This window comes from Suricata suricatta, chromosome 4 (genome assembly GCF_006229205.1).
Source record: "Suricata suricatta isolate VVHF042 chromosome 4, meerkat_22Aug2017_6uvM2_HiC, whole genome shotgun sequence".
In the NCBI taxonomy this organism is placed as follows: Eukaryota; Metazoa; Chordata; class Mammalia; order Carnivora; family Herpestidae; genus Suricata; species Suricata suricatta.
The window spans coordinates 140,891,870-140,918,756 of record NC_043703.1 but is presented as its reverse complement, the minus strand read 5'-3'; the positions used below and the strand labels follow the sequence as shown (position 1 = coordinate 140,918,756).

Genomic DNA, 26,887 nt, shown 5'->3' with positions numbered 1-26,887 from the left:
GTCGCGATGTTCAGCTGGCTGGGTTCCGACGACCGGCGGAGGAAGGACCCCGAGGTCTTCCAGACGGTGAGCGAAGGGCTCAAGAAACTCTACAAGACCAAGCTGCTGCCCCTGGAAGAGCATTACCGCTTCCACGAGTTTCACTCGCCCGCCCTGGAGGATGCTGATTTCGACAACAAGCCCATGGTCCTGCTGGTGGGCCAGTACTCCACTGGGAAGACCACCTTCATCAGGTGAGCCGCCCCGTGCCTAGTTCCTCCTGGCGACCCCTCCTGCCTGCCGCAAAACCGGAAGCCTTCCGTTGAGGGCGCTGAAGAAATTCTGGTGTTTGTGTGTCCAAAGCTTACCCCAAATTTCATTGCTGGTCCCTCCTCTCCCCCTACCTAGCGCCTCTCTGCTGTACTTAGCCCTTGGCTTAGGAGGTCCGTTTGAAGTGTTAAAAATTCAGGGTCATCCCTATTCTCTCCATTTTATGAATGATGAAACTGAGGCCCAGGAGGTTCAAGTGAGAAAGCTCCTGGTCATAAGAGCACCTTATGCTTGTCCTTTTCATCAGTCTCCTTCTCTGAGCAGACCTCCTACATCTGTCTCTCAGAGACTGGACAGAAGCAGGGTCAGAAGCAGAATGCCTTTTTCTTTTCCCTTGTTTGCTCTTAATGGCTTAGTAATAACATTATTAAGTCTTTTAGAGGTGGAAGGGACATTGGCGATCGACTCAGTCAGCCCCTTGACTTGGCAGGTGAAATGATGGAGGCAGAGAGGGGTTAATGACTGTCCCAGGCTGTGTTAACTGGGTACTAGGCCCACCTGGGAGGCTGGTCCTAGATGCCTAGGAAGACACGCTTGGCTAAATGCCTGTGGCTTTGATGGTGAGTCATCTATTCCCTTGAGTTACAGAATCCCAGGGCTGGAGGGATCCTTGGGGACTCAGCTTGTCCACCCTCCACTCAGGGAGCTCTGTGCATTGCCCACTGGAGTAATAACAAGTCTTTCCCGTCTTTTCAGGACAGGCTCCTCTCTAGTCCTCAGTCCACACAAGGCCGGGCGGTTTTCTTTGGCCTCATTTACAGCCATTGCCGAACTGCTGCAGGTGCTCTGTGGCCCTCTGTGTTGAGTCAGACCCCTCTGGTGAGGCAGTGGGTGCTGTGGCCTCCCAAAATCAGTGGTGCTCATCTCCTGCAGGTTTCAAAGCAGGGGTCCTCTTTCTATTCAAATCAAATCTTACTATAGTCGGGCCACCTGCAATATGCAAAGCACTGTGCTTTGTTTGCCAAGGAGGGCAGAAAAGTTAACAGTCAGCTTGCTAATTTTCTAGCTACTAATTCCCCCTAACAGTAAGCTTATATACAAGCCTGAGAGCAGGGCTTGCACAATGCTAACATGTCATGTCTGAACAGAGCACCAGATTGGGCTTCCCTTTCTTTGCAGGGTGGACAGCCTTGGGCTCAGCAGCTTTGAGGGGCTGAGTGATTTCTAAAGAACTACAGGAGGTACGGGGTGGGCAACTACCGGCTTTTGGAAACCTGACATCCTTAGAACCCTGAGGGCTCTTAGCATTGAATCTAATCCATTGCTTTCTCAACTTTTAAAAAGGCCAGTAGATCCTTTGAAAATCCGACAAAAGCTCTATCTGTAGAAAAATGCACACACACACACACACACAAATACACAAATTTGTGTGTCATCTCATGGCAAGAACCCCTGATCTGATCCATTTCCCTTAGTTGCTGCCAAAGGCGCTTCAGGGCTACGTAGGTTCTGTACAAAGATTTCCTTTGTAATCCGTGTCCTCCAACCTGGCCTGGTTTGTGCCCCACAGGAAATGCAGGTCATTTGCAGATAGCTCCTGCCCTCACGCTGCCTTCCTTGGCCTGCTGGACATGCCTGGTCATAACCCTTAGTACGTTATTGTTATTTACTAGTGTGCCTCCGCTCCCTGAGGCCTCGCCTGGGGTCTCAGCCACAGGGGCTCCCAGGAAAGATGTACCAAGTGGGAGGGAGGCTGGGGAAAGGCGAGTGTCCCTGGGGGTGGGATCTGAAGCAGCTGCAGGTTTAAGTGCCTCTCTCGCCTGAGACACTTCCCTGGCTTTGCCTGAGTCACGCTGGCTGTTGACTGGGTCTAAGAGAGTGGCAGAGGCAAGTTGCCCATAGATTATTCCTTATCTGAGAGAGACAGGCAGGCCCCGGGGAGGCAGTTCCCTCGCCCTCTTATCCTCCAAGTTCAAAAGTTCTCCCCCCTCGCTCGCTCGCTCCTGTAGTAACTGAATTTAGCTCCCGCAGCCACAGCCACCCCCCTTGAGGGATGGTCGGCCAGCAGACTAGCAGGGCTTACAGCCTCGGGAAGCCCTCTGAAACCAAATTATATCTTTTCCTTCCTTTTCACTAACTCCACTGAACAGCTATTTCTCCTCCCATTGGAAAATGGAGACAAGAATAAATTTGAGGAAGAAGAAGAAAAAATCATCCATAAAACCACAATTCGGGGGAGACCATTTTAAATATATGTATGTGTATATATATATATATATATCTTTCCAATATTTTTAGCTATTTTATACCATCGTTGGGATCATGCCATAATGTAATTCTGTATGCTAATTTATTTCACTTAGAGAAGGAGCATTTTTTATGGAAATTTAAGTCTTTGTAAGCAATAGTCTTAAGAGCTGTGTGATATTTCACTATGTGTATATGCAAATTATTCATTAACCGATCGCTGCTTTTGCAGGTTCTAGGCTGTCTCTAGTTTTTTTGCTAATTGTCGAATCGCTCTGAATGCCTCTATGCCTAATATTTTCCCACCTATTGCACTGTTTTCTCAGCGAATCCCAGAAGTGAAATCACTAGGTCAAAGGTTATACAGTTTTGTTTTTTAATTTTTTTACTTTTTTAAGATTTTGGTGTTAAGAATCCTATTTCTGAGTTGCTTTCCAAGAGGGTAAGTGGAGACAACACCCCTTCCCCCAGGGCCAAGAAGGCTCCACTGGGAGTAGCTAAGGGTGCCTCCCCCACCCCAGCCCTGCTTCTTGCCTGGGGCACCGAGATTCACTGCTCCGGCCAGGCCTGGACCTGTGAGGGACGTTTCCCTCGGAAATGGCCCTGCCTCTTCATTCCTTGGCCCTTGGCCTTGTGCTTCCTGAGTGTCCATCCACTTTCATTTATATGTACTTGCCACGGGGTCTATTCTCATCTCAGGAAGAACATGCAGAAAAGGACATTTTTCTAATAACTAATTAATGTGCTATGCTCTCTGCCTGAAATAACTTCCCTGGCCTAAGGCCCAGCAACCCCGACCAATAAAATAAACAATAAATTGGCCTCGTGGCTGCTCCCTCCACACAGGCCGCCTCTTCAGATACAGTAGCCCTGTGTCCCTCTGGCCCTGGCAGCCTTCCTCCTGTTGCTGCTATCCCCCTCCCTTCACTCTTCCTCTCTCTGGCCCTCACAGCTTCCAACCCTTGCTCCCTTGCGTGCTTCCCCTCCCCTTCCCTACCTCCACCCCCTGTCCCAGAGCTGCATATGAGGTAGCCCAGGGGGCTGAGAAAGACCCTGGTGCTCCAGTGGGCTGGAAGGAAGGCCTGGTGGGACCGCCGCAGAACTGAAGGAGAGGACTGGGGGGTTGAGTGTGGGGCCTGCGGCTGGCGGAGCTAAGCTGCCTGGGTCTGCCTGGGGAGGTCTGGGCTGGTCCTGAGGATCATGCGGCCCTTCTGCAATGGGACTCAGACTCTGAAGTCTGAGCATGTGGTGGGGCTGCAGGGGTGAAGTGGGGGGCTACTCAGTGGGCGCTTTGGACTCCCCCACTTCTTTAGGGTGCTCTCTGCATCCTCCCACAAAGGTGGGTCAGCATCTGGCTGTGTCGCACCGTCTCTCATGACGGCCCCTGGTGTCCCTGCTGCTCAGGCCTCACCCCCAGCTTTAGAGCATGGCCGCCAGGTGAAAGATGATTGTCCAGAAAACCAAAGGACTAGAGACAGGGGCCACCCATTCCAGGCAGACCCACTGACGTCTGTTAAGGTCTATCCTGCCAGCCACAGTCTGCAACACCTCGCTCCTATCTTCCTGCTCAGGTCAGGGGACATCCTTTTCCTGTCAGGGCTCTTCTTTGCTGATCCCTCAGGGGCACCGAGTGGAAACCTCTGACAAAGCCTGAGTGTTACTCAAGGGAGTAGATCGCCCTAGGCCAGAGGAACTGAGTCGGCCTGCTTTAGGTCTGGCTTAAGATCTGCCTTGAAAGTCAGGAGTCTGGAGGTCATCAGGAGAAGCCTCCACTGGTAGGTATAGGAGGGGGACCTCTGGACAAAGGCCTCCATTCTATTCCATTGACAGTGGAGTGAGGCCATGAAAAGAACACAGTCTGGCTCAGCAGAATCCCGGCTCTAACAGTACCAGCTAAGAGACCTTGTCAGGAAGGCCTTGTCCAAGCCCCAGTCTCCTCATCTCTAACGTGTGAAGAACAACTACCACCTTGGAGTCTTACTCTCCAATTAGGAAGGGAAAGAACCAATGTAGCACCAGTTATGTCCCAGCCATTGTGCTTGGGGCTTTCTCATTTGCTCTCCTCTTTCTAGCTGATTTTCTAAGCGGAGGCTTAGAGGCTGGCCCTCAGGAGGGTGGGGGAAGCCCTGGGCTAGGCCACCCACAGCTGGGATAAAGGGAAAGGGGAGGGGTGTGAGGGATTCGAGGATCTTGCGTCTCCCTCCAAGGGCTGGAGGAGGGGTGGGAAGGGGATCCCGTGGGCAGTGCTGGGACAGTCGTGGACTGGGTGACTGGCCTGTGCCAGGGTGGGCAAGGCAAGGGGAGGCTAATGGGAGGCTTGACAGCCCAGCCACAAGTCTCCTCTGTGCTGAGGTCGCTTTGCCCCCTGGCAGAGTCCGAGGTGTGCCAGGGACAGGTTGGCTGCTCTGTGAAGCACAGAGCTGACTGAGCCCTCTACACAGCCATCAAAGGTCTCCCGTCCGCCACCTCGCTTTGTGATTTTGGGGTGCTTTCTGGTGTCCCTAAAACCTCCCTGAGGCCAGTATTACCCAAAAGGGCAAGTAATGTTTTGACCCTGTTTGAAAGCTAAGACCCCCAAGGCTTAGAGAGACCAAAGATACAGATGTACAACACAGATACCTAGAACAAAGAGCAGAAAGCAACAAGTGCCTTTCAGTCTCAAGATCTGCAAAGTAAGAGCTGCAGCCTGAGGTCCAGCCCCCGCTGTGGCGGACACGGACACCCCAGAGGCAGACCGGGTTAAGATTCTTGGCCCCATGCCTTTACCCTGGGTGCTTAGGTCACCAGTAAAGCAGGCCACATGCTTAGACTGCCAGCCAAGCAGGACACAAACACATGAGGAAAATGTTAGAAAACAATTTGCTTTAAAAACCCGCGAAGAAAAATCCTCCTCCTGGGAAAAATCAGAATCCCCTGGGACTTCCTCACACCTATATTGTGCTTTAGTAGTTATTCATTTTGCATGGGATGGTGGGGGGGAGGGGGGCACCAGAATCTTTTCAGCCCTCAGGTCCTCTAAATAGTGTTCTTTGGCCCCAAGTTGGGCAATCTCTATCTCAATTTGCTCAACTGCAGAACTGAAATAATGCTGCCATCCCATGATGCTCCTGGGACCAATGAGGTGGAGTCATCTGGGTAGAGGTCCCAGAATGACACCAGGTATTCCGCCTGCTTGGCCCTCGTGACTCTTGCGGGTCCCCGTCTCTGCCATTCCCACCGAGGCTTGAATTCACTTTTCTTTTTTTACACCACTGTGGGAACGCTTTTGCCTGGCAACAGAGGCGATGTGTATCACTCCCCATCGAGCAGCCACGATGAGCTCCCTCAATAGATTGTCCCTTCTGGACACAGTGGTGGCTTTGTTCGGGGGGCACTCGCTGCTGCAGGCCTTACGCAAATGTCCCTGAGAATTTACCCCGCCATGGGTTCTCTGCCTGGCCCGCCTGTGTCCCTGGACTTGCTGGTGGCCTTGTTGGATTCTATGTTTCTCCAAACCCGTGTGTGTGTGTGTGTGTGTGTGTGTGTGTGTGTGTGTGTGCTCAGCAAACTGGAGGTCATGTGGGTTTAGCCTAGGCGGCAGGACAGCGGGCACAGCCTGCAGGCCCTCACTTGGCTGCCCGAGGCTGCGGCTCTCGTACGTCCTGGAAAGTGGCCTCTGGGATGCTGGGAAGCGCCACCCTTTGTTCAGCTGCTGGTACACCGCGTCTCTCTTGGGGCTGGAATGTGAGACGCCTGTGTCCGGAAGATACTTCATCATTGCATTTGGCCTTCTTCGGGCTGGGCATGCTTGAGGCTGCCTCAGCAATGTTTCTTTCCGTCCATCTCTATTTCTGCTGTCCCTGAGGCCTTTGGTGACCTCTGGTACTCTCCTCAAGCCTCAGAATTCATACTCGCCATGCTCCCTGTGGGGCCCAGGCCCCCACAGGTGCCCCCTTCCCGCACAGGCAAGAATGGGTGGGGTTTCCCGGATGCAGCCTTGACTCTCACGAAGCAGCTTTGGGTTCCGAGAACGGCTTTGTAGAGCCAGCCGCCCTGGCCCTACTCTGGTCCCTGATAGCAACCACTTCTGTGGGCCCCATCCCACTCATGGAGACTGAGCTGTGAACCCCAGCAGCGGGTGTTCACGGAGATGAGTACATTCCTGGGGGTGTGAGCACCGAAGCCCCGCCCCTGGCCAGCCCCCATCCAGGTCATACTCCTTCGTGGCCCTCTCGGTCCACTCCTCCTTCTGGTCCCTGGGGGGCTTGGCTCTTTTGCATTTCCTGGTCTCCAGGAACCCAAACAGTGAATGTAGAGGTAAGGAGCATGAATTCTCAAGTCCATGGGCCAGGTTCAAATCCCAGCTCTGCTGTTTACTGACTGCATATCCTGGGGCACATTGTTTGACCCGTGTCTCCTCCTTTTTAGAGTGAATGGTAATCTTGGCACCGGGTACTTGTTTATGTGCTTAAGGCCTGTATCTAGTGCAACATTATGAGGTGGGCTTTTTATTAGGCCCATTTGATGGTATGGACCATGGTGTTCATGTCAGAGATGGGATGATGAAGTGGGATAATGCCATAGAAAGTCTAGAACTGCTCCTGGCATATGGCAGGTGCTTCAAAAGTCAGAATTAGGACCTCTCATGTTATGGAGGACAGTAATGAGGTTCACAGAGGACAAATACCTTCTGAAGGTTCCTCATGGTTAGAGAGCCCTGGTTGCTGGCCCTGGGCTGCTGTGACACCCTGTCTCTCCTCTGAGGCCCTGAAGAACGTGGGTTTGAGAAAGCCAGATGCACTGTCCACGTGTGCCACTGCTGTCATTTATTCTTACCGCAGCCCAGGTGCCCAGCTCTCAAAATGGTCCTCCAATGGAAGGAAATCCTGCCTTCACACCTGGATTCTTGGGAGGAAGATGGGAGGTTCCCCAAGGCAATTGAAACCCCTCCAGCACAGGTGGGGGTGGCCCCCTGGGCAGCAGCTCCTTGATGGCTCCTTGGGGAGGGAGCATAGCAACCCGGCCTGAACCACCCTGTGCCTCAGAGTGAGAGTAGCTGAGAACATTTCCCCAAGGCACAAGCAGGATATGACAAGCCAGAAGAAACGCCATCGGTCCCTTTGGCTATGAGCCGGCTGGGCGGAACAGGACCCCTGCTCCAGGCCCATTCTGGGGAGGCTTAAGGTGGGCAGGGAGCTCAGGCCCTGGAGTTGTGGCATCCATTCCCAGCTCTGCACCCAAACTGCGGGGCCTTGATCAGCTTGCTGTCAGGGCAGAAGATGGCCAGAGAGCAAAGGATTTGGTGTTAGACTGATCCGGGTTTGGATTCCAGCTGCACTGCTAACTGTTTAACTTGGAGAAAGCCACATAACCCTACTAAGCCTCAATTTCCTCAGTAGCCGCCGTGCAGCCCAATGAAGATGACATTCTCCAAGCGATGAGCGTGACATCTGGCAGGTGGAAGTGCTATTGAGTGTCAGTGTCAGTGGTTTTATCAGTGAAATGGGAAGGCTGGTCTAGAGCACAATGTCTTCTAGCCACACATCAGAATTAAGGGAGTTCCTAGAACAGGCCAGTGGCTACAGCCACACAGTAGCTCAAATGTGACACCAGGGCTGAGGACCACAGGTCCAGGAGGCCTCCATATTCCTTCTCTTCATTCTCTGGCTCACGTGTCTTTTTGCTCATGACTTCTTTTTTCTTTTTTTCTTTTTTTAATGTTTTCTTTTTTAATTTAATATTGAGACAGAGAGAAACAGAGCATGAGCAGGGGAGGGTCAAAGAAAGAGGGAGACACAGAATCCAAAGCAGGCTCCAGGCTCTGGGCTGTCAGCACAGAGCCTGATGTGGAGCTTGAACCCATGAACTGTGAGATCGTGACCTGAGCCAAAATCAGCTGCTTAACCAACTGAGCCACCTAGGCACCCCTGCTCATGACTTCTAAAAGGGGCTGTGGAGGGGGTCAGTGGTCTTGGGCTATTACTGCCCAGGCCTGGAGAAGAGCAAAAAGAAACACCTGTGTGCCACAGCCTCACAGTGATGCTAGAGAGTGGGACCAGCGGCCTTAGATGCATGGAGATGGACTTGGTACAGTGTGCCCTTCACACGGTGTGATGTAGGAGCTATCTTTATATTTTATATTAAATGGCTGGCTTGCAGACCTAAGCCAGCGGAGTCTGTGGACAGCATCCTTCTTATCTAGCCTCTCTGCTGGCCGCCTTCGCCTATAAAATCTGCTGTACTCTGTGCAGCCGTCCATCTCAACCTGTACTTTATTTCTGAGCCCAAATCGTGTTATCTCCTCACCCTCCAACCATTGATTCAGAAAAGATAAAAGATAAAGACCAAGAAGAACAGATTAGATATTTTCAGTTCAGCTAAAATCCCACTTCCTCCCCAGAGGTCTTTAGATTCCCCATCCGTGAAAATTTGTCCCTACCAAGGAATGTCATTGCTGTCCTTCTGCCCCTCTGCCGTGACTCCCATCCTCACCTGCCTTGGTAGACATGCAGCTTTGCTCTGCGAACAGAATCCCTGCATCATGACTGTGCTCCCTCCTGCCAGGTACCTCCTGGAACAGGATTTCCCAGGCATGCGAATTGGGCCTGAGCCGACCACTGACTCCTTCATTGCCGTGATGCACGGACAGGTGGAGGGGATCATCCCTGGGAACGCCCTGGTGGTGGATCCCAAGAAACCTTTCAGGAAGCTGAACGCCTTTGGCAATGCCTTCTTGAACAGGTGAGTGCTCAGGGAACACATATCCTGGGTGTTCTCTTTTCTTCTTCTTGGGGTATGACAAGGAAGGGCTTGGGAGGCTCGGTGCCTTTTCCATACCCAGAGTCTCTTGGTTGGTCCTTTCTTGCTGGGAATGTGACTGAGTCAGTCGCCACTGATTAGGGATGTAGGAGCTGGGCTAATTCACCTCCCCCTAGTCTGCACCTCCCTCCAGTGAAAGCAGAGGGCTGTTCTGTGTAGTTCCCAGTTTTTGTCTATACAGTTGACCTTGACAACACAGGTTTGACCTGCGTGAGTCCATTTATATGTGAATGTTCCACTCCATGTGAGTCCATTTATATGTGAATGTTCCACTGTGGGGTGTGGGGTGGTGGAAATGATGCGCTTAACCCTCTCATAATTCAGCAGTCAGCTGTACTATGGAAGGGATTTGCATTAGACTGGAAGGAGGAAGAGGAAGGTTCTTCTCTGTTCCCAGACATTGTTCTTACTGGGTGGAAGGAACCTTTGGGCTGATGGTGGAAGTCCTGAGTTTGAGGACCGCCTCTCTTACTAAACTCCCTGAGTGACCTTGGACAGCTCACCTGCCCTCCCCTAGGACAAGCCTAAGCCTGCAGTCACCAGGGTCACTGTGTCCGTCTGAGTGGCAAAAGCTGTAGGGAATGCCTGGCAAGCTGGCCCAACATTCCCGTTCTCATTCTGCGTAACCAGGCTGCCCCCTAATCACACTTGTCACATGGAGCCACACCACAATTTCACATGTGCATTGCTCTTAAACAGTGTGAACTACTTTCTTGAGTAGGAGGTATTTAGAGTAACGGCATCAAAGAGTCTGGATCCAAACCTACCAAACGGCACCATGGATCTTAGACAAATTACCTAATTTCTCTGTGCCTCACTTTTCCCATCTGTAAAATAGGCTAAGAGTAATATCCTTCTCCAAGGAATGGAAGAATATGGCTCGCTGCAGGAGCCCCAGGAGCAGAAGCCCGAGCCCTGTAGGGTTTGTGCCTTCCTCCCGGAGCACTCAGGAAATGAAAGGACAGGCGTTTAGACTGATGCTGAGTGGGGACCTGCCACCCATGTCTGAGGGAAGGGCAACAGGGAACAAGGAAGCCTCCTTCCAGAAGCCTCCAGTTCACTGCACCCACACCCAGGGAGGCTGCATCACAAACATCTGGCTCTCGTCTCAGTGATGCCCAGGGGTCATGTTCCAAACATGCTCCAACCCCCATGGCCTCCCTCTCCCTCAGCAGATGGCCTTGCCTCCTATTCTAGAGAAAATGGAAGCCAGGGTCCTTGGAGTCCCTGGGGTTGGGTTTTAATCTGTTCATACACTGAGTTCACCTGCATCTGTCCCCTCTCCCTTCCCCAGTCTGCAGAGAGCTGCCTCCTCTCCTCCCCACAGGTGCTTCTGGGCCAGCTCCTCAGGGACCACTCTCTTTCCGACAACACCACCCTCTCCCCACCTCCCCTCCATGTAGAAATATCTCCTCTCCACAGCCCTGCAGCAGACACTGCCACCTTGAGGTTTCTTGACTAGACCTCCTCATTTCTCCCCATCCCCCTACCTGGGGAACATGGCTTCCCCCAACACAGCTGCCGGTGTGAGGGTCACCGTGACCTCTAGTGATGGAGAGCAATGGGGGCTTCCCACCCTGACCTCACCCCGTCACTCTTAGCCACTGTTCCCCCTCAGCTCCCTGGCCCTCCTGTTGCCTCCCTGTCTGCTCTGCCCCCTTTCCCTCTGGCTCCTGTGACCCAGTGTCCCCCTCAGTGGGACCCACCCACCCTCAGCCCCCTGCCCTTCTCATTCCCAAGAGCTCAGCTTGGGTGAAGCCTCAGCCACAGCCCCTGCCCCAAACACCAGCCCCATGCACATGGCTACCGGGTCACCAAGTGACAAAACCCAGTTCACGCCAGCTTCAGCAGAATGTGGGGCTTGTTATGGAATCCTTGGGTGTGCCATAGAGCCCGAGGAGCCATGGGCTTCGGTAGGACAGGGGCTGTGCCATTTACTGTTCCAGCCCATCACGTAGCCCAGCAGCAGCCACGGGGCAAGCGCTGTGTACAGACTTGATGAACTCAGCTGGACTTGACAACCATCATATCTGAGTCACTCTTGCTTAAAATGTTCCTTGGTGTAAATACAGGTTTCTGTCACCCTCAGTATAAAATCCAAACCTTTCAAGGCCCTCATGATCTGAAGCCTGCCTCCCTGTTCAGCCCCACTCTGGCCACTCTGGAGTTCTTTGTGAAGCCCTCCCTAACGCCCCCTAGCGTGAGTCCCAGCCTCCATGCCTACACTGTATCTCTCCCATCTCACTGGGCGACGGAGGCCCAGTGCACCTGAGACTGTAAGACCCCTGGTTGGCTTCCACCAACAATGGGATATAAGAGAGAAGGCTTGAAGTAAGAAGGGCCCAGGTTAGGTTTACCAATTTGTGTTTTGAGACTTCGGGATGTAGCCCTAGACATATTTCCTTTAATGAGGCTTGACTACTATCTCGATAGCAATGCATTTGGAAGCCCAAATACATGTTCCTGGGTGCTGCAGCCCATTCATCAAGGCCAGCACCAGTGCCTCCTCCTCCAGGAAGCCATCCCTGGAAGCCATCTCTCCACCTTGGATCTCCCGAGCCCTTCAGCGGACCTCCCTGGAGGTGCTGGTCCCATTGCACCTCATATTGTGGTTGCCTACACATGTGCCTCCTCTCCCTGCCAGAATGTGCACCTTGGGGGCAGACGCTGAGGTTTGCACATCTTAGTGTCCCTGATAGCAGGGCTCACAAATGCAGGAACACGGCTGCCTCAGGATCACCCAGGGAGCATCCTCCAAATACAGGGCCCGGGCCGAGGGCCAAGGCTAAGTCTGGATTGGAGCCTGGGGGCCGGCATCGGAAGGCCGCCCTGCTTCTGAATGTCTGCCCCAGGGCTGGGAAGGCTGGTGTGCACCTGAACGCCTGAGGGTACCCGAGAGCCCGTGAGAGGACAGCCGGGCTTGTTCTCGCCCTGTGCAGGTTTGTGTGTGCTCAGCTGCCCAACGCAGTGCTGGAGAGCATCAGCGTCATCGACACCCCAGGGATCCTGTCTGGGGAGAAGCAGAGGATCAGCCGAGGTAAGCAATGCACCTGCTGGGATCGACTCTGTCTCTGTGTTGTGTCCTTCCCTGTATGTCCCCTTGCTTCTGTACTATGAGCTAGACCCCCCAGGACCCTGCTGTACCTTGACAAGCAGGTGCCTGGTGTACTGTGGGGGACAGTGCTAGGTAGAGGCCGGGGATGGTTCAGGTCCACTGTAGCTCAGGTGACAGCTGGCCTCAGTCTGCTCATCTGTAAAAGGACACAGCAATATCTGCCTTACTTATCTCTTCGGGTACATTCATTCTCCAAGAGGCACTACCCATGGGCCAGACCCTGGTTTGCTCCTGAAGGTCCTGTGGCCCTGGCCTGGGGTGCCCCGAAGTCCCCAGGGGCCCTGGCCTGGGGTGCTCTGCAGGGAAGGCCCACTGAGAACCTCATCCTGGTAACATGGGGAGGCCAGCGTGCTCTGGGCCCAAGAGTGGGGAGCTGGGTGTGCAGCCCCACTTGGAAAACTGTTCCCTCTAGCGAGAGATGGGCTAATTGCTCACGAAGGGAGGACCCCGGGTATGGCAACGAGGAGCAGGAACCCTGGTGCCAGCCTGCCATGTCCTTGCTGAGTGAGCTCGGGCAGGGTCCTTCAATTATGCATCTGTAAAGTAGGGGGAAATTGTTCTCTCTACTTTATAGGCTCGTTGGAGGACTAAAAGAACTAATACAGGCACAAAGCCCTCTGCCTGGCACGTAGCAAGTGTCCAGTACACATGAGTAATCATCATCATCACCAGGTTTGTTCTGGCTCTAACATGCTAGACAATGCTGTACAAAAGGGAAGTCTGCTCCTAGCCCCCCACCCAGCCTCTCCCACCACCTCCTGCTGTGTGCCCTGGGCAGCCCCCCTGCCCTCTCTGGGCTGTGTCTCTGGAAGGCAAAGCCAAGCCACTCCCACCCCAGGTCTGGAACCAAGTCCGCACTCAGAAGTCGGCCTCTGGGAAGGAAAGTCTTGGGACTGGCAGGGTTCTCTGGGCAGTGGCCTTAGGTGACTGTCTACTTCCCACCCGCATGTGCCGTGGTCCCCTGCGCTCTGCAGCCTGCCGAGGTCTGCCCTGCGGCAGGTCTGTGTCACCACTGTGGGGCCCAGAAACCCTTCTTCCAAGGCCAGGCAGGCCCTGGCACCCGCTTAACCCCAGGCTCTGGGGCCCCCGGGAGGGGAGCCCACTGCCTCACGGGTAACAAGCCAGTGCCCCCAGGCACGTACTAAGGGGGCCCAAGTGCCGCTGGTGCTGGCCCGGGTACAGGCCTGTAGTGTCACAACTGGACTGGCCCCGAGCACTCCTGCCAGCTGGCCCTGCTTCCTCTCTGGGGGGAGCAGCTCTATTGCAGATCTCTCTCTGGGGTGGCAGGACCCGGCTCAGCCCTGTGGCAGTCCCCCATAGCTGTGTGAGTGGGGACAGCCCGCCCTGGCAGAGGGGAGACAGGAAAGATGGCGGGAGAGGCCCTTGAGTCGGCAGCCTGCGCCAGGGCCCCTACACCCCGGTCTTTCCTGCAGGAAAGACAGAGCCTGCTCTCGGCAACCTCAGCTGAGTAGTGGGGAGCAGGGCTGGGCAGAGGCCGCAGCAGGAAAGCCGTGCCTCTCCCTCCTGTTTCACTGAGGAGGTGACCCCCGGCACGAGGTGGGGAAAGAAAGCAGCAAGGGGCCTTGTGTTAACATGCCATGCAAAATTAGTGGGACAGCGCTGGAGGGAGTATGGGGTGCCTGGGCTCCAGGCGGTGCAGGGGTGAGGCAGAGATGGTTTGGAGACATAGAGCCCACGGCCCTGGGAAGAGAGGCTCGTTGCCCTCTCCTCTGGACCTTCGTGAGCACTGCAGTCTCGGGTCCAAGCCCTGTGGAGGGGAGGCTTGGTCGGCTCTCTGTATCACTTCTATTTGTTTCCCTAAACCCTCCTTCCCGCCTTACCAGCCCCCCACCCTTCTCTGCCCCAGTTTCATCTGGCCTCATCCTGAGTTTAGGCCTAAAGGAGATTTACTGTTTCACACTAGCCGCCTGGGTGTCCTTCAGGAAGGCTCAGGAGAGCCACAACTTTTCACTCTGAACCACCTGGGGGCTGGGGAGGGAGGAGGTGGCACGTGTACCTGGGAGGCAGTGCAGCCTGACAGGTGGGTCCGCAGAGGACTCCAGCCTCTGGGACTTCCAAGGCACTGGGCTGGGAGGTCAGAGCCCTGGTGTTTAGAACCAGTGTGGGTCTCAACACGTCACATTTTTTCCCTAAGCTTGTGTCCACTTCTGTAACAAGGGATAATGATACCCATCATAGGACCTTATGAGGTCTACAGATGGTAATGGAAACAGACATCAGCCCTGGGCCTGGATGGCAGTGTGCTCCCTTCTTTCCCCTTTATCTGCCCATTATACAATCTCGGAGTAATCTGTACAAATGGCCTCCCTTACAGTTGTGCAGTGCACAGCCTGTGCAGCTGTATGTGGCAGCCTGCTTCCAGGGACTCCTATCTTCCTCAGCTCTTGCCCCATTCCATTCTTCTCCTGTTCTTGTATCTCCCCGCTTGCTGTCATCTTTGGACCTCAGTGGCTGCCCTCAGCAAATTGGGTGCTTGGTTTCCTTGCCTGCCCTTCCTATCCCCTCCCACCACACACTGACTTCTAGAAGTGATGGCCCTGTGAATGGCTACACAAGCCAGTCTGTTCTCTGCCTTCCCTGCAGCTGCTGGCAAAAGCAGCCTGTGATAAAATCCAGAGCTGGGAGCTTGTCACCGACGCTGTATCGCCAGCCTTGGCAGTGCTGCCCTCAGCGCTCCAAGGAGACTAGGAATGAAAGGACATCAGATACCCTCAGGTATCAGGGAAATTTCCAGTATGCAGAGCCTCTCCCACCCTTTCCCAGTCATGGAACCTGGTAGTTTCAGTTTATACCTACACACATATACACCCCCATATCTACACACACCCACTACTCCCTCCAAACACACTATCCACCCCCCAACACACACACGTGTGCACAGAACCAAATGCTCTTTGTGAAACTTCTTGCTTGGGGCCCCCAGAGCTCTGAGTTTGGCTGCACCACAGATCTGGTGCTTCTGTCTTCCCTCCAGCCGGCTCAGGACAGGACAGGACCCATGGGCAATCCTGCGCGCTGCCCTGGACAAGCTCCCCAGCTGAGAGGCGTGTAGAGTCTACAGTCTAGCCCACGCCCCATTCACCGAGCTTCATGCCAGATGCAGTGCTGGGTCTCGCCAACGAAAAGCGGCACCATTCTCAAATCTGCACAGAGCTGCCTCTGGTCTGGGGGCCCCAGGGTGCCACATTTTGGAAAGTGAGCTGCTCCCAAGGGCTCCCCAGGCCACGGGCTTCAGGTGACGGAGCACGCAGCCCTGGGCCAGGCCTGGAAGAAGTGTGGTCCTTGTTCAGGGTATGGCCCCTCTTCCCCAGGCCTCGGGGTGGGTATCTGAGGGGAAGACAGGAAGCAGGGGACATCCGAGAACCTGAACCCAGGAGGTCCCGGGCCAGCACTTGTCTCTGGATGAAGATGCCCTGGGACAGGCAGCAGAGGGGCAGGGAGGCAGTTCCTGGAAGTGACAGGATGTGCCCGGCCCCAGGCTCATTGCTGGGAAGAAGCAAGGATGCAGCAGGAGTGGGAGGGCCTCCGGAAGCCTGCGTGTCCCTACACTTGGGAACCACCTTTCCTGGCTACTTGTCAGCTAGACATTCCCGTAGGCCCCACCCTAGAAAAGCACCCCTTGGGCCTGGGGCTCCCATTCCTCCCCATGGGTCCCTTCCTGTACAGATGAGCTCAGCAGGGGAACCCCATGCCCAGGCCCTAAAGCTGCCATGGGAGCTGGTCTCCTGATACCCAGTCTAGCGGCTTTTGAGTGGTTTAGCATCACCTGCCCAGAGAGAGTTCAGGGAGTACAATGGAGCCAACTCTCATCTATCATTCCCTCCAGGGGCACCTTGGAGGGTCCAGGCTGGTCCTTGCAGCCTTACGCCCCTTGCCCATCTCTGGACTCTCCCTGGAGAGGGGCCCCAGACTCCATGCTGTGCATATGCGCCTGTGTGGCCACCATGGGCCAGAGCAGAGCAGCAGGGTCCTGACGCGTGTCACAAGAGCTTGCCGTCAACCTTATGGTCATTGGAGGCCTGCGATGAGTCTGTTGGGCCACTTCCAACGTTACATCTCCAAGGCATGCAGTGTGGCGTTTGTTCCCCACTGACATCTGAATTCTTCCCACATTTTGAAAATTGATGCCCTTTTTATTTCTCTTTGGCTAAAATGTCTTTAAATCTCTTTAAAAGAGATTGGGGTGGGGGCAGGATAGGACCTTTTATGCACCCACCACAAGTACCTGATTTGAGGGCTCAGTCCTGAGCTTCAGCCTCATACATGGCTATGTGTAAGACTGGAGTCAGAGGTCTGGGGTCTAGTCCCAAGGTTACCACATCCGGCCTGTGTGAGCGCGGCCAGCCCCTAATCTCTCGGTCCCCTCCCTTCCCTGTAAGGTGTGTGTGCCCCATGAAGCTCCTGGCAAGTGGACAGTTATGAGGATCAAATAAGACATTTAAAAATACAAAGAAACGTACTGCCTGTCCGCCTCCCTGCTTTGCTGTTCAGAACATGAAGGAAGCCAGCGGGCGATTAAGGAGTTGCCTTGCTTATTGCGTTTGTCTCATTCATTTCCTCCTGCCTGGCATTACTTAGAAATGCTTTCTCTCCAGTCCTCTGGAGCTCAAGGCTAGAGGGGAGAGCCCCAGATCCCCGCAGGCTGAGCAGTCTCTGGGCCCGATGCCTGCAGACCAGATCTCTTGGAGCCAGCAGACTCGCTACGCATAATCCCAGAGTTTCCAGGAAGACCAGCTTCACTGCTCCATCTCTTGGGGCTTCAATCTCCCTCCACTTACTAGTTCGTGTCTCATAAGCCTTTGAGCTGCTGCAGGTGCTCAGGAGTTCCTTTGGGGGTCTCAGACCCATTCCCAAGACCAGCTGGGGAAGGGCACCTGTCACCCCAGACATTAGGGCAGAGTCCTCCAGACTGACCCAGGCCCTCCCTGTGCTATGGAATCCTATTGCCATGGCTCTAGCACTGACCATTGTTCATGTGTTATCATCCTCATTTTATAGCTGAGAAAACAGGTTCAGATTTGCCAAGGTCACACAGAAGATAAATGAAAGAGCTAGTCCCGTGCCTTTCAGATGCTCCCACTCCAGGATGTGCCTAAGCCCCATCCCTCCCCACCCAGTCCTGGAGACAGTTGCCTGTTCTGGAGGCTGCTAGGCTCTGAATAGCGGGGAGCAGGAGGCTGAGCTTCTGAGAAAGCTTGTGGCCTCGCCACTTGGTCCTCGGGTCCCCGCAGCCAAACCTGGGGACAAAGTGCCTGGCATTACTGACTGCAGCTTGATGGTCAGCACTCGTCAGAGCGTGCAGAGTTTGCAAAAGTGGGAAGGTGAATAGGAAGCCTCTGTGCTTTCAAAATCCCAGAAAAGGTTTCCAGAAGCCGACTGCCTGTCCTCAGGCAAGAGCAGACCTTACACAGGCCCCCCCCCCCACCCCCCGCCCAAGGTGTTAAAGACAGAGGCCCCCAGGCTCCTTTCTCCCTGTCCAGCAAGGCCTTCCTCAGGTCTCCCCTTCATCCGTCCTGTGGTGCTCTCCACCCTCACCTCTGGTCTTCGAAGAAGGGAGCAAGGAAGCTTAGAGATCTTCCAGTCCAGCTCCCTGCTTTGATGGGCAAAGAGACTGGGGACCAGAGACGCAAGGCTCTTTGCCCAAAAACACACAGCAACTTGATGGCTGACAGAAACTAGAAGTGAGCTTGCCAGACCAGTGCTCATCAGGCGACTCCTTCAGAGCACATCCTACCTCAAGAACACCAAGGCGATAGGAAGGGGCAAGGGGCCATCATCTTCTGGCAGCACTGAGCTGCTACTGCCCCCCTCTACCCTGAAGTTGGGGCTGGTCAGCCTTGCCCTTACCCCCCTCCCAAGCCTTCGCAGCTGTGCACCCTCTTGCATGGCCGGTGCCATCCAAGATTGGTGAGAGGTGGGAGAGGTGGGAGTCTCTTTCCTCTCCAGTTTCTTGGGCCCCTTTGCTTTCCTGAGTCCACGGAGGGGTGACCAGAGGGCCCGATTTGGGATGGGGAGACATGACCCCGGTTCCAGCCCCTCTCCTTTCTGCCACGTGGCCCTACGAACTCCCCGAGCCTCTGCTTCCACACCGTGAATTGCAGGCTCTGGCCGACCAGCCGGCCAGGAGCAGTTGCTCTGGGATCTACTAACAAGGAGCTGCAGCACGCTCTCGGGACAGCCCTGCCCGAGGCCTGCGAGCCACAGCCACAGTCCCAATGGTCCCTACCCTGGGGAGGGAAGGAGAAAGGAGGCTGGGGAGGCAGGGAGGCGGCCCCGTGCAAGACGGCTGCCCTCCACGTGTGCAGGGAGCCCAGAGCCCAGGTGGCGCTGTCCAGCCCCAGCCCCACTGCTTAGGGGCTATTTGACTGTCACATCATCTCTGAACCTTCGTTTCCTCCTCTGAAAAGCTGGGGTGAGACTTCTCATCCTGTGTATCTCAAAGGGTGCTGCAGGGATGAAATGGGACCATGACATGAACACCTTGCCCCCTGGAGCAAGCACTGAAATTGGGGCTGGAGAGCCGGGTACCATGCCCCAGTGGCTGCCTCCTACACGGGGTGGTCTTGGCTGAGTCACTGTGCCACAGCATCTCCATGGCACTGACCACGCCCCTGCCTCATTGCTGGGCAGAGCCCAGGCCTCCCAATGCACACTCCTGAGCCCTGTCCCTGAATGCAAAGAGCCTCTTGGCCTAAACAAAAAGACTAAATAGGAATAATGATGTGAATAATAACTATGTGCTGGGCTTGGAGTGTAATTAGTCCTTATAATTCCATTAATCAGGTGCTATGAGTATGAACTCAGGGACACTAACATGTTCAAAGCCAAATACAGAACATGTTGGGGCGCGGGGGCTGGAACCCAGGTGTGACTCCCAAGACCGCGATCTGTGTCCGGCCTCCTGTCCCCGCACCCCTCCCTGTGCGCGGAGGCCCCCCTCGTGACTCCACCTCCGCCTCTGCCGCAGGGTATGACTTCGCGGCGGTCCTGGAGTGGTTCGCCGAGCGGGTGGACCGCATCATCCTGCTCTTCGACGCCCATAAGCTGGACATCTCCGACGAGTTCTCGGAGGTCATCAAGGCCCTCAAGAACCATGAGGACAAGATGCGGGTGGTGCTGAACAAGGCGGACCAGATCGAGACGCAGCAGCTGATGCGGGTGTACGGGGCCCTCATGTGGTCCCTGGGGAAGATTGTGAACACCCCGGAGGTGATCCGGGTCTACATCGGCTCCTTCTGGTCCCACCCCCTTCTCATCCCTGACAACCGGAAGCTCTTTGAAGCGGAGGAGCAGGACCTGTTCAGAGATATTCAGAGTCTGCCCCGAAATGCTGCCCTGCGCAAGCTCAATGACCTCATCAAGAGAGCCAGGCTGGCCAAGGTGAGACTGTCCGCGGGAGACGGGGAGGTTCGGGACGGGAGGGTCAGGTGCGAGAGCTGAGGGCTGCCGCGGGTGGGGGGAGGGGGGATCAGTGTCCTCTCCTCTAGCTCCTGAATCATGGGCACCAGCTGAGCCCCCTCAGTAGCAGGGGCAGGATAGCCTGCTGGTTATGGTCACAGGCCCTGGTGTGGGGTGGCCAGATTGGAGCCCACCTCCACAGTTTATGAAATGTGATCACAACCCTGGTAAGGCCCTTAGTCTCTGTGCCTGTTTCTATGTAAAATGAAGGTAGGGGGAGGGTAAAGTAAGATAAGGAATCTAACACAGTCACCCCCGTCACAGTGCCTGGCATCCTCAGAGGTGCTCAGGAAACGTTAGCTCTTGTTGGCTTCATCATCAACATCATCACTGGTATTACCATCCCTATAACTGTCTTGAGCTTAACCTCCCCCATAATCTCACCTTTCCCGTGTGATCTAGGAAAACGGCTCAGCGCTGCCAGCAATGAGAGTGCGAGGGGGTGAGATAGGAATTATTTCTAAGGTAGCAGCGGGAAGAGGCATATACGAGAAGAGATGGGGCCAGAGCCACCCTGGAGGGAAGGAACAGATCAAAGGTCTTGAGCAGAAGGTTTCCCTCTGTTCCCGTTTCTCAGGTTCATGCCTACATCATCAGCTCCCTGAAGAAGGAGATGCCGTCGGTGTTCGGAAAGGATAATAAGAAGAAGGAGCTGGTGAACAACTTGGCTGAGATTTACGGCCGGATCGAGCGGGAGCACCAGATCTCACCTGGGGACTTTCCCAACCTGAAAAGGATGCAGGTAACCAGGGGTCTGGGGCTCCAGGACAAGGGATAGACTGATTGCCCAGGATCAGAAGGCAAGGAGATGGCTCAGGTCTGTGCTCCCTGTTGGGCCACCTACTGTCGTATCTGGGTCTGGGGAGGACACAGAGCCCCAGTGCTCCCAGGGAGGCTGGGGTACCATGATGCTTGCCTGATGCCTCCCCCAGTCATGGCCACCACAGGCTTAGAATCCTGCCATGCCACGTGAAATGGAATGTCACCTGACACAGTGTCTCTAGGCCCTTGAGCACCTAATTTACCTCTGATCTCCCACTTGGGAGCAGCGTGGGACACAGAGAAGCCGAAATCTGCACTGGAGATTGCTACCTTTGGGGTACACCGGGAGTTCCTATCTTGGGCCTGGCACTGTAACACCTGGTTCCTCACGTTAGTCCCCAAAGTAGTCCTCTGAGGGAGGCATTTTCTCCCTCCCTTTACAGATGAGCAGACTGAGGTTTACAAAGGTAATTAACCTGTGTAATTGATTGCTGGCAGTTTTCTGAGTACGCTATTCACACAGGCTGCTGGTAGAAAAGCTGGAATGCATCCCCACAGTCCAAGCGAGAAACCACCACACCAATGCTAACTGGATACTCTGTGAACCTCGATCTCTTCATCTCTAACCTCAGGCTCCAGAAGCACCCACCTTATATGTACACTATGAGCATCAGTGAGATAATAAATGCAAGGGGCTTAGCACAGAGCCTGGCTCTTAAAATGTAGTCTTGAGTTCAGATGTCACCACTGGGGGAAGCACAGTGATGAACACAAGGCACCTAACTGTACAAGTTTTGCAGCGTCTCATGGTTCTGTAATTATTTTAAGGTAAAAGGTTTCTAAGAATTAGGGAATTTTCTAAAGAATAGCAGCACATATAGTAGTAATATTGTTTTTGCTCTTGCTGTTGATTTTGATCTTTGGCTTGGGAACTCCTTTTTTGGTTTAAGACTGGAGGTTCAAAACATCGTATGGTTCCAAATGGGCATTTTTAGTTTCCTATGTGCTAAAAGGAAGAGAAAAAATAGGCATTCAAATAATGCATGTGTTCATGTAGCCATTCATTCCTGGAACCACCTACCATGAGCCAGTTACTAATTTCAGAATTATTTTAATATAACTCGGGGTTGTCACTCAGCTGTGGCTTGGAATACTTCCAACTTTTAGTTTCTCTTTCTGTTAAGAATGTAAAGATCTGGGGGCGCCTGGACGGCTCAGTCCGTTGAACCTTCATCTCTTGATTTCAGCTCAGGGCATGACCTCAGGGTGGTCAGATCGAGCCCTGAGTCAGGCTCCACACTGACCATAGAGCCTGCGTGAGATTGTCCCTCCCTCTGTCCCTCTCTCTCTCTGAAAAAAAAAAAAAAATTAAAGTTAGAAAAAAGAATGTTATGCTCTGGAAGCAAACATTTAGGAAGACAGCATTTGAAAGGGAAAATACGACTCTATTCATTTTTAATGTGAAAAATCCTTTTGCAGCATAAAGATTTCACCTTCACATCTGTTTGCCAGTCAAACGTTAGGATCTGTTGTTCAGTGCCCTGAACCAGTCACATAAATGGCTGTCCCAATGAGCCATCTCTGTGGGATGATGGGAGCACCCACTGTGGTCCCCCCAACATTAGGATATTAGGATATTAGGATGCCTGTTTGGAACCCCACCAAACACACCTGGACGCAGGCAAGCTGAGAGAGATGCCAGGGACCCTGGGCTTGTCTGCTCTTCCCTGTACGCCCCCACCAGCCCCCACCAGCCCCCACCTGCCTCCCAGGTTTGGCCCTGCCTTGGAAGGGAGGTGAGAAATGCACAAGCTAGCACTCGCCCTTGAAATGCCGCCGTGGGTGTTTTCTGCATTTTTCTGCAGGGAACTCGATGTGCTTGCCCCTGAGACTCCTGTGCACTGGCCTCTGCCCAGTGTCCTGAGATTGCTGTGGTCCAAGCCAAGGGCAGGAGCAGAGAGCTCTCACTTTGTCACTGAAAAGGCCGAGGAGAAGCTGGGTGTTCTAGACTCAGACTTCTCAGAATCACAGAGATGTGGCAAGTGGGACATATTTCTTCTGCCGTGTGGTGTGGCTGTCACGGGAAGGCAGGAAGGGGCGCTTTCACAGACTCTGTCTGTCTGCCTTCCTGTGTCTACTGTGTCAGAACACCCAGGGGAGAAGCAGGTATTTGCCGACTCTCCACGTAATCCCGATGTGCAGCCTAGGTAAGAATCACTGGTTTGGAGATGAGCCTTGGCTCCTGTTAGGATTTGTTTTTAGTTGCCCGTGCCCCAGTCTTTCCTTCCCTTAATGAGGATAGACTGTAATTCCTCTCCCTCAGAAAGGCTCCAGGGGAGCAAACGAGATCACGCCGTGAGGTCTTTGCAATGTTCTCCAGTATTACCGCCTTGGTTAAAGCAGAGAGACCCATACGCCTCGGTCTCAGAGGACAGAGCATGCGGGAGCCACCCTTCAATAGCCAAAACTAGCTGAGAGAGAAATGCCATTGGTTTCCAGAGGATTCAAGGGAATCCAGATAACTGGATCAAACCAATATTGTTCCATTTCTTCTTCTTCCCCAGACCCTGCAACCGTTCTCTCCTGAAAATTTCCAGCAAGAGCCAGTGTGCCTTTTTTCTTTGCCTCTCTCTTGTCTTTCAATATTTCTTGATTTTGTGAGCAGCTTAGCCTCCAGGGCTGTGAACATTCCAGCATTCACAGAAGGCAGCGTCCCCAACAAGGGGAAGTAGCTCCTTCCCTTGCCTTCTACCTTGACCTTTTTTTCTCTCCTTCCCCCCAGGACCAGCTGCAGGCCCAGGACTTTAGCAAATTCCAGCCACTGAAGAGCAAGCTGCTGGAGGTGGTGGATGACATGCTGGCCCACGACATCGCCCAGCTCATGGTGCTGGTGCGGCAGGAGGAGACCCAGAGACCCGTGCAGATGGTGAAGGGCGGAGCATTCGAGGGCACGCTGCACGGCCCCTTCGGGCATGGCTATGGGGAGGGGGCTGGGGAGGGCATTGATGATGCCGAGTGGGTGGTAGCCAGGGACAAGCCCATGTACGATGAGATCTTCTACACCCTGTCACCGGTGGACGGCAAGATTACAGGTGCCAATGCCAAGAAGGAGATGGTGCGTTCCAAACTGCCCAACAGCGTGCTGGGCAAGATCTGGAAGCTGGCTGACATTGACAAAGACGGCATGCTGGATGACGAGGAGTTTGCACTGGCCAACCACCTGATCAAGGTCAAGCTGGAGGGGCACGAGCTGCCCAATGAGCTGCCTGCCCACCTGCTGCCCCCATCCAAGAGGAAAGTTGCTGAGTGATGGACGGAGGAGGTTCAAAGCAGACAGGCAGTAGAGGAGATGGGGAGAATGAGATGCGCGTGTACACACACACACACACACACACACACACACACACACACATCTTGAGAAGTACACTGCAGATGAGAGGGGACAGGGAACTCTAGGCTTCCAGACTGGTCTTTGGACACATCTCCAAGTTCTCAGGATTGTAGAGCACAAGAATGCTCCCAGGGCCCCAAGTTCAAACCTGGGTCTCCGTACTTCTTTCTGTCCCATCTCCCACCACCCACAGAGGGATTTCACCTCCCCACAGGTGGCCCATCCACCTCCACATTCCCAGGCCCAGAGCAGATGGAAAATGCTTCTCATTCAATAGGCACTGCACTGTTTTTAGTGCCGTCACCCTCTCTTTGGCTTCCCAGTGGGAAAAAATGCTCCAAGTCTGAGAGATGTGAGGTGAGGGGCCGCTGCCAGGAGCGGGGGTTGGGGGTGGGGATGGTGTAGAAGGAATCATCCTCTGCCTGGTCCCAGATTTGAAGAGAGATGGCCCTGAGCTGTGTGCTGCCCTAAGCTCAGGCTGTGTCTGCCTGGGCATACCTGCCCTTGAACCCTACCCCTACTGCATTTCAAAGAATCCCAGACCTGAAGAGAGAGGAAAAAATTGGCAGGAAAGAAAGGAAAGAAATTGCCCTAAATCCTCAAGCCAAAGCCAGTCAAGGTGGCTTTATTCCACAGATTTTTGTGAGGTTTGTGTTTTTTCCATCCAGCCCTGATGTTTGGATGCTCAGACCCGTCTCCCATTTATCAAGCCCGGCCTGTGTGCCAGGAGCTATGTTTGGCTCTTTACGTACATCATCTCACTCAGCCCCCACCAACCCCTAAGGAAGTAGGCATCAGTCCCCCCCCTCCCCTTTGCAAACTCAAAGGAGTTTAGGTGACCTTCCCAGAGTCACAGAGGTCATGTGTGGTAGAGAGACGATTCAGATCCAGGACCTCAGACCCTCCCTTCTATCGCGGCGACACGTGCAAGAAGGATCCCAGCATCGCTAGGGGGCGATGAACCTTGGGGAACAGACCATGCACGCAGGGCACCTCAGCCTCCCAGAGCGGGCGGCGAGGGAGGAGGGCCAGCCAGCCTGTGGTGGGCCATCAGTCTGGCCATCTGTCACATCACAGAAGCAAACCATGCCGTCTGGCTCTGCAGCCCATGTTCCTAAAATAACAGAAGTCCAATAGCACCAGCGGGAGAGTAGGCTGGCCTGCTGGGTGCTGTTGGCACCTGTCCCCACTTGGCCGCCCACCCAGGGCGCTCAGATGCAGCTACCGATTGCCATCAAGTGGGACCTCGTGCTGGCTAAGAGGGCTGACGTGAGAGGTCTGAGGTCCTGTTCCCTGCTGGAGCCCCCGCGACTCTGCAGCGTCCTTGGCACGTCGCCACCATTCTCTGTGCCCTGTGCCCTCCTTCATGGTTTCTTCCTTGGATTGCTTTGTGGCCACTGAACTAGTCACTTTGTATGCTCTACTCCTACTGTGATGGAAAACAAAAACAAGCATAACTTATTTTATATCTATGTTCAGACTATAGAGACCATATTCTATGTATCTATGATGTGCTTACTACTGCAGTGCATTTGTCATTAGTCTTCCTGTTAATATAGCACAGTTATCCTTTGGTACCTGCTTGGCCACAGAGCATCTTTCTGAAGGAGGCTGGGGGAGGTCAAGGGAGGGAGGCTGGAGTCTTATGTGGGGCTCGTGGGGGCATCTTTGGCAGGGGCTGCCCACAGCCAGCATCCTCACACAGCGTCCCATTGGCCTGAAGCCCGCAGGCCCCGGGATTGTCCAGGCTGGCCTGATGGAACTCCCCCTCCCTAGCACTCGGCTCTCGCGTGGAGATGGTCCCCAAACCTCTGGGCTTCCTTCTGCACGCACGTGTTTCTCTTTCTCCCAGAATGAAGGGCAAGGCAAGACCAAGGCAAAGAGGTCCAACCTCTAAGTTGAGAGCTAAGCACAGCAGAGGGACCATTTCTTAGCTCTGTGCCTGTCTTTGAGACGAAGGAGGGAGCAGAAAGAGGTAAGAAGAAAAAAGGGTGTGTGTTTGTCCCCTTACCCCTCTGCCACTTGGATACATGTGCACCTTCCTACCTCGAACATCCCTGCCCCTCCTCCCTGCCTCTTTAAGACTCTGGCCCCGAGAGATCTGCGAGGCACGGAAATGTGTGGTGGCACGTTTCCCATCTCCCGAGAAAGAGGAAATGGTACTTGAGGCTCCTCTCGATGGTTGAGGGAACAATCAAGAGGCACTTTCTCTGGAGCCGTCCCTCTGGCTCTTGCTGCCTCAGGCGACTGTCCTCTTTCAGGCTTTGGCCTGAGGTTCAAGCCTTGGCCTGGAAAACGTTTGGTGTAAAAAGCAGGGGCACAGCATGGTGGTGGCTTCACAGGCAAGAATCCCTAGAGACCCAGTGTCCTATTGCTCCTTCCCCCACAAGACTCAACCCAGGCCACGGACACTGTCAGATAGGGAGAGCAATGCTCTATGCCCCCGCCCCCGCGGAGCTTGGCCCTGGCGCCTTAGAGCTAAATCTACTTGTGTGCTGGTGTAGGGGACACTGCCATTGGGGCAGAGCCTGGGCCCCAGTCTGCAGAGTGGAGAGCTGTCCCCCTGAGTCACCGCACATCCACCTGCCCCCTCTGTTCCAAGAGCCTGTATTTATGTGCTAGCTGGTCAGAATCCGCAGAGCCATCCAGGGAGAACAGGCTTGCTGGTTTTCCCTCTGTGAGGTTCACTGGCCTCTATCCATATTCCATCCTTGATTCTTTCATTTGTCCACCCACCCACCCATTCATCCATTCTTTCTTTGACTCAGAAGACACTGAGACCGTCCAGCAGAAAAAGCCCTGAGGTAGAGATTCGCTCTTTGACCTATTCAAAAATGCTCAGTAAA

The 26,887-nt window shown here is 54.1% G+C and overlaps 1 protein-coding gene across 3 annotated transcripts; it reads left to right on the top strand.

The window, feature by feature from the left end:
* The first annotated feature begins 6 nt into the window (after positions 1–6).
* Positions 7–25,618, top strand: EHD3 (EH domain containing 3). Of its 3 annotated transcripts, none has more exons than XM_029937999.1 (7): positions 7–233; positions 2,400–2,504; positions 9,040–9,216; positions 12,234–12,331; positions 19,398–19,810; positions 20,466–20,630; positions 23,433–25,618. In XM_029937999.1, the coding sequence occupies exons 1-7, from the start codon at positions 7–9 to the stop codon at positions 23,958–23,960; spliced, it is 1,713 nt and encodes a 570-aa protein (XP_029793859.1). In that variant the 3' UTR covers positions 23,961–25,618. The 3 variants fall into 3 exon arrangements, with proteins under 3 accessions (XP_029793859.1, XP_029793860.1, XP_029793862.1); XM_029938002.1 differs by lacking the exon at positions 7–233 and adding an exon at positions 1,866–1,900; XM_029938000.1 differs by lacking the exon at positions 2,400–2,504.
* Positions 25,619–26,887: the final 1,269 nt, after the last annotated feature.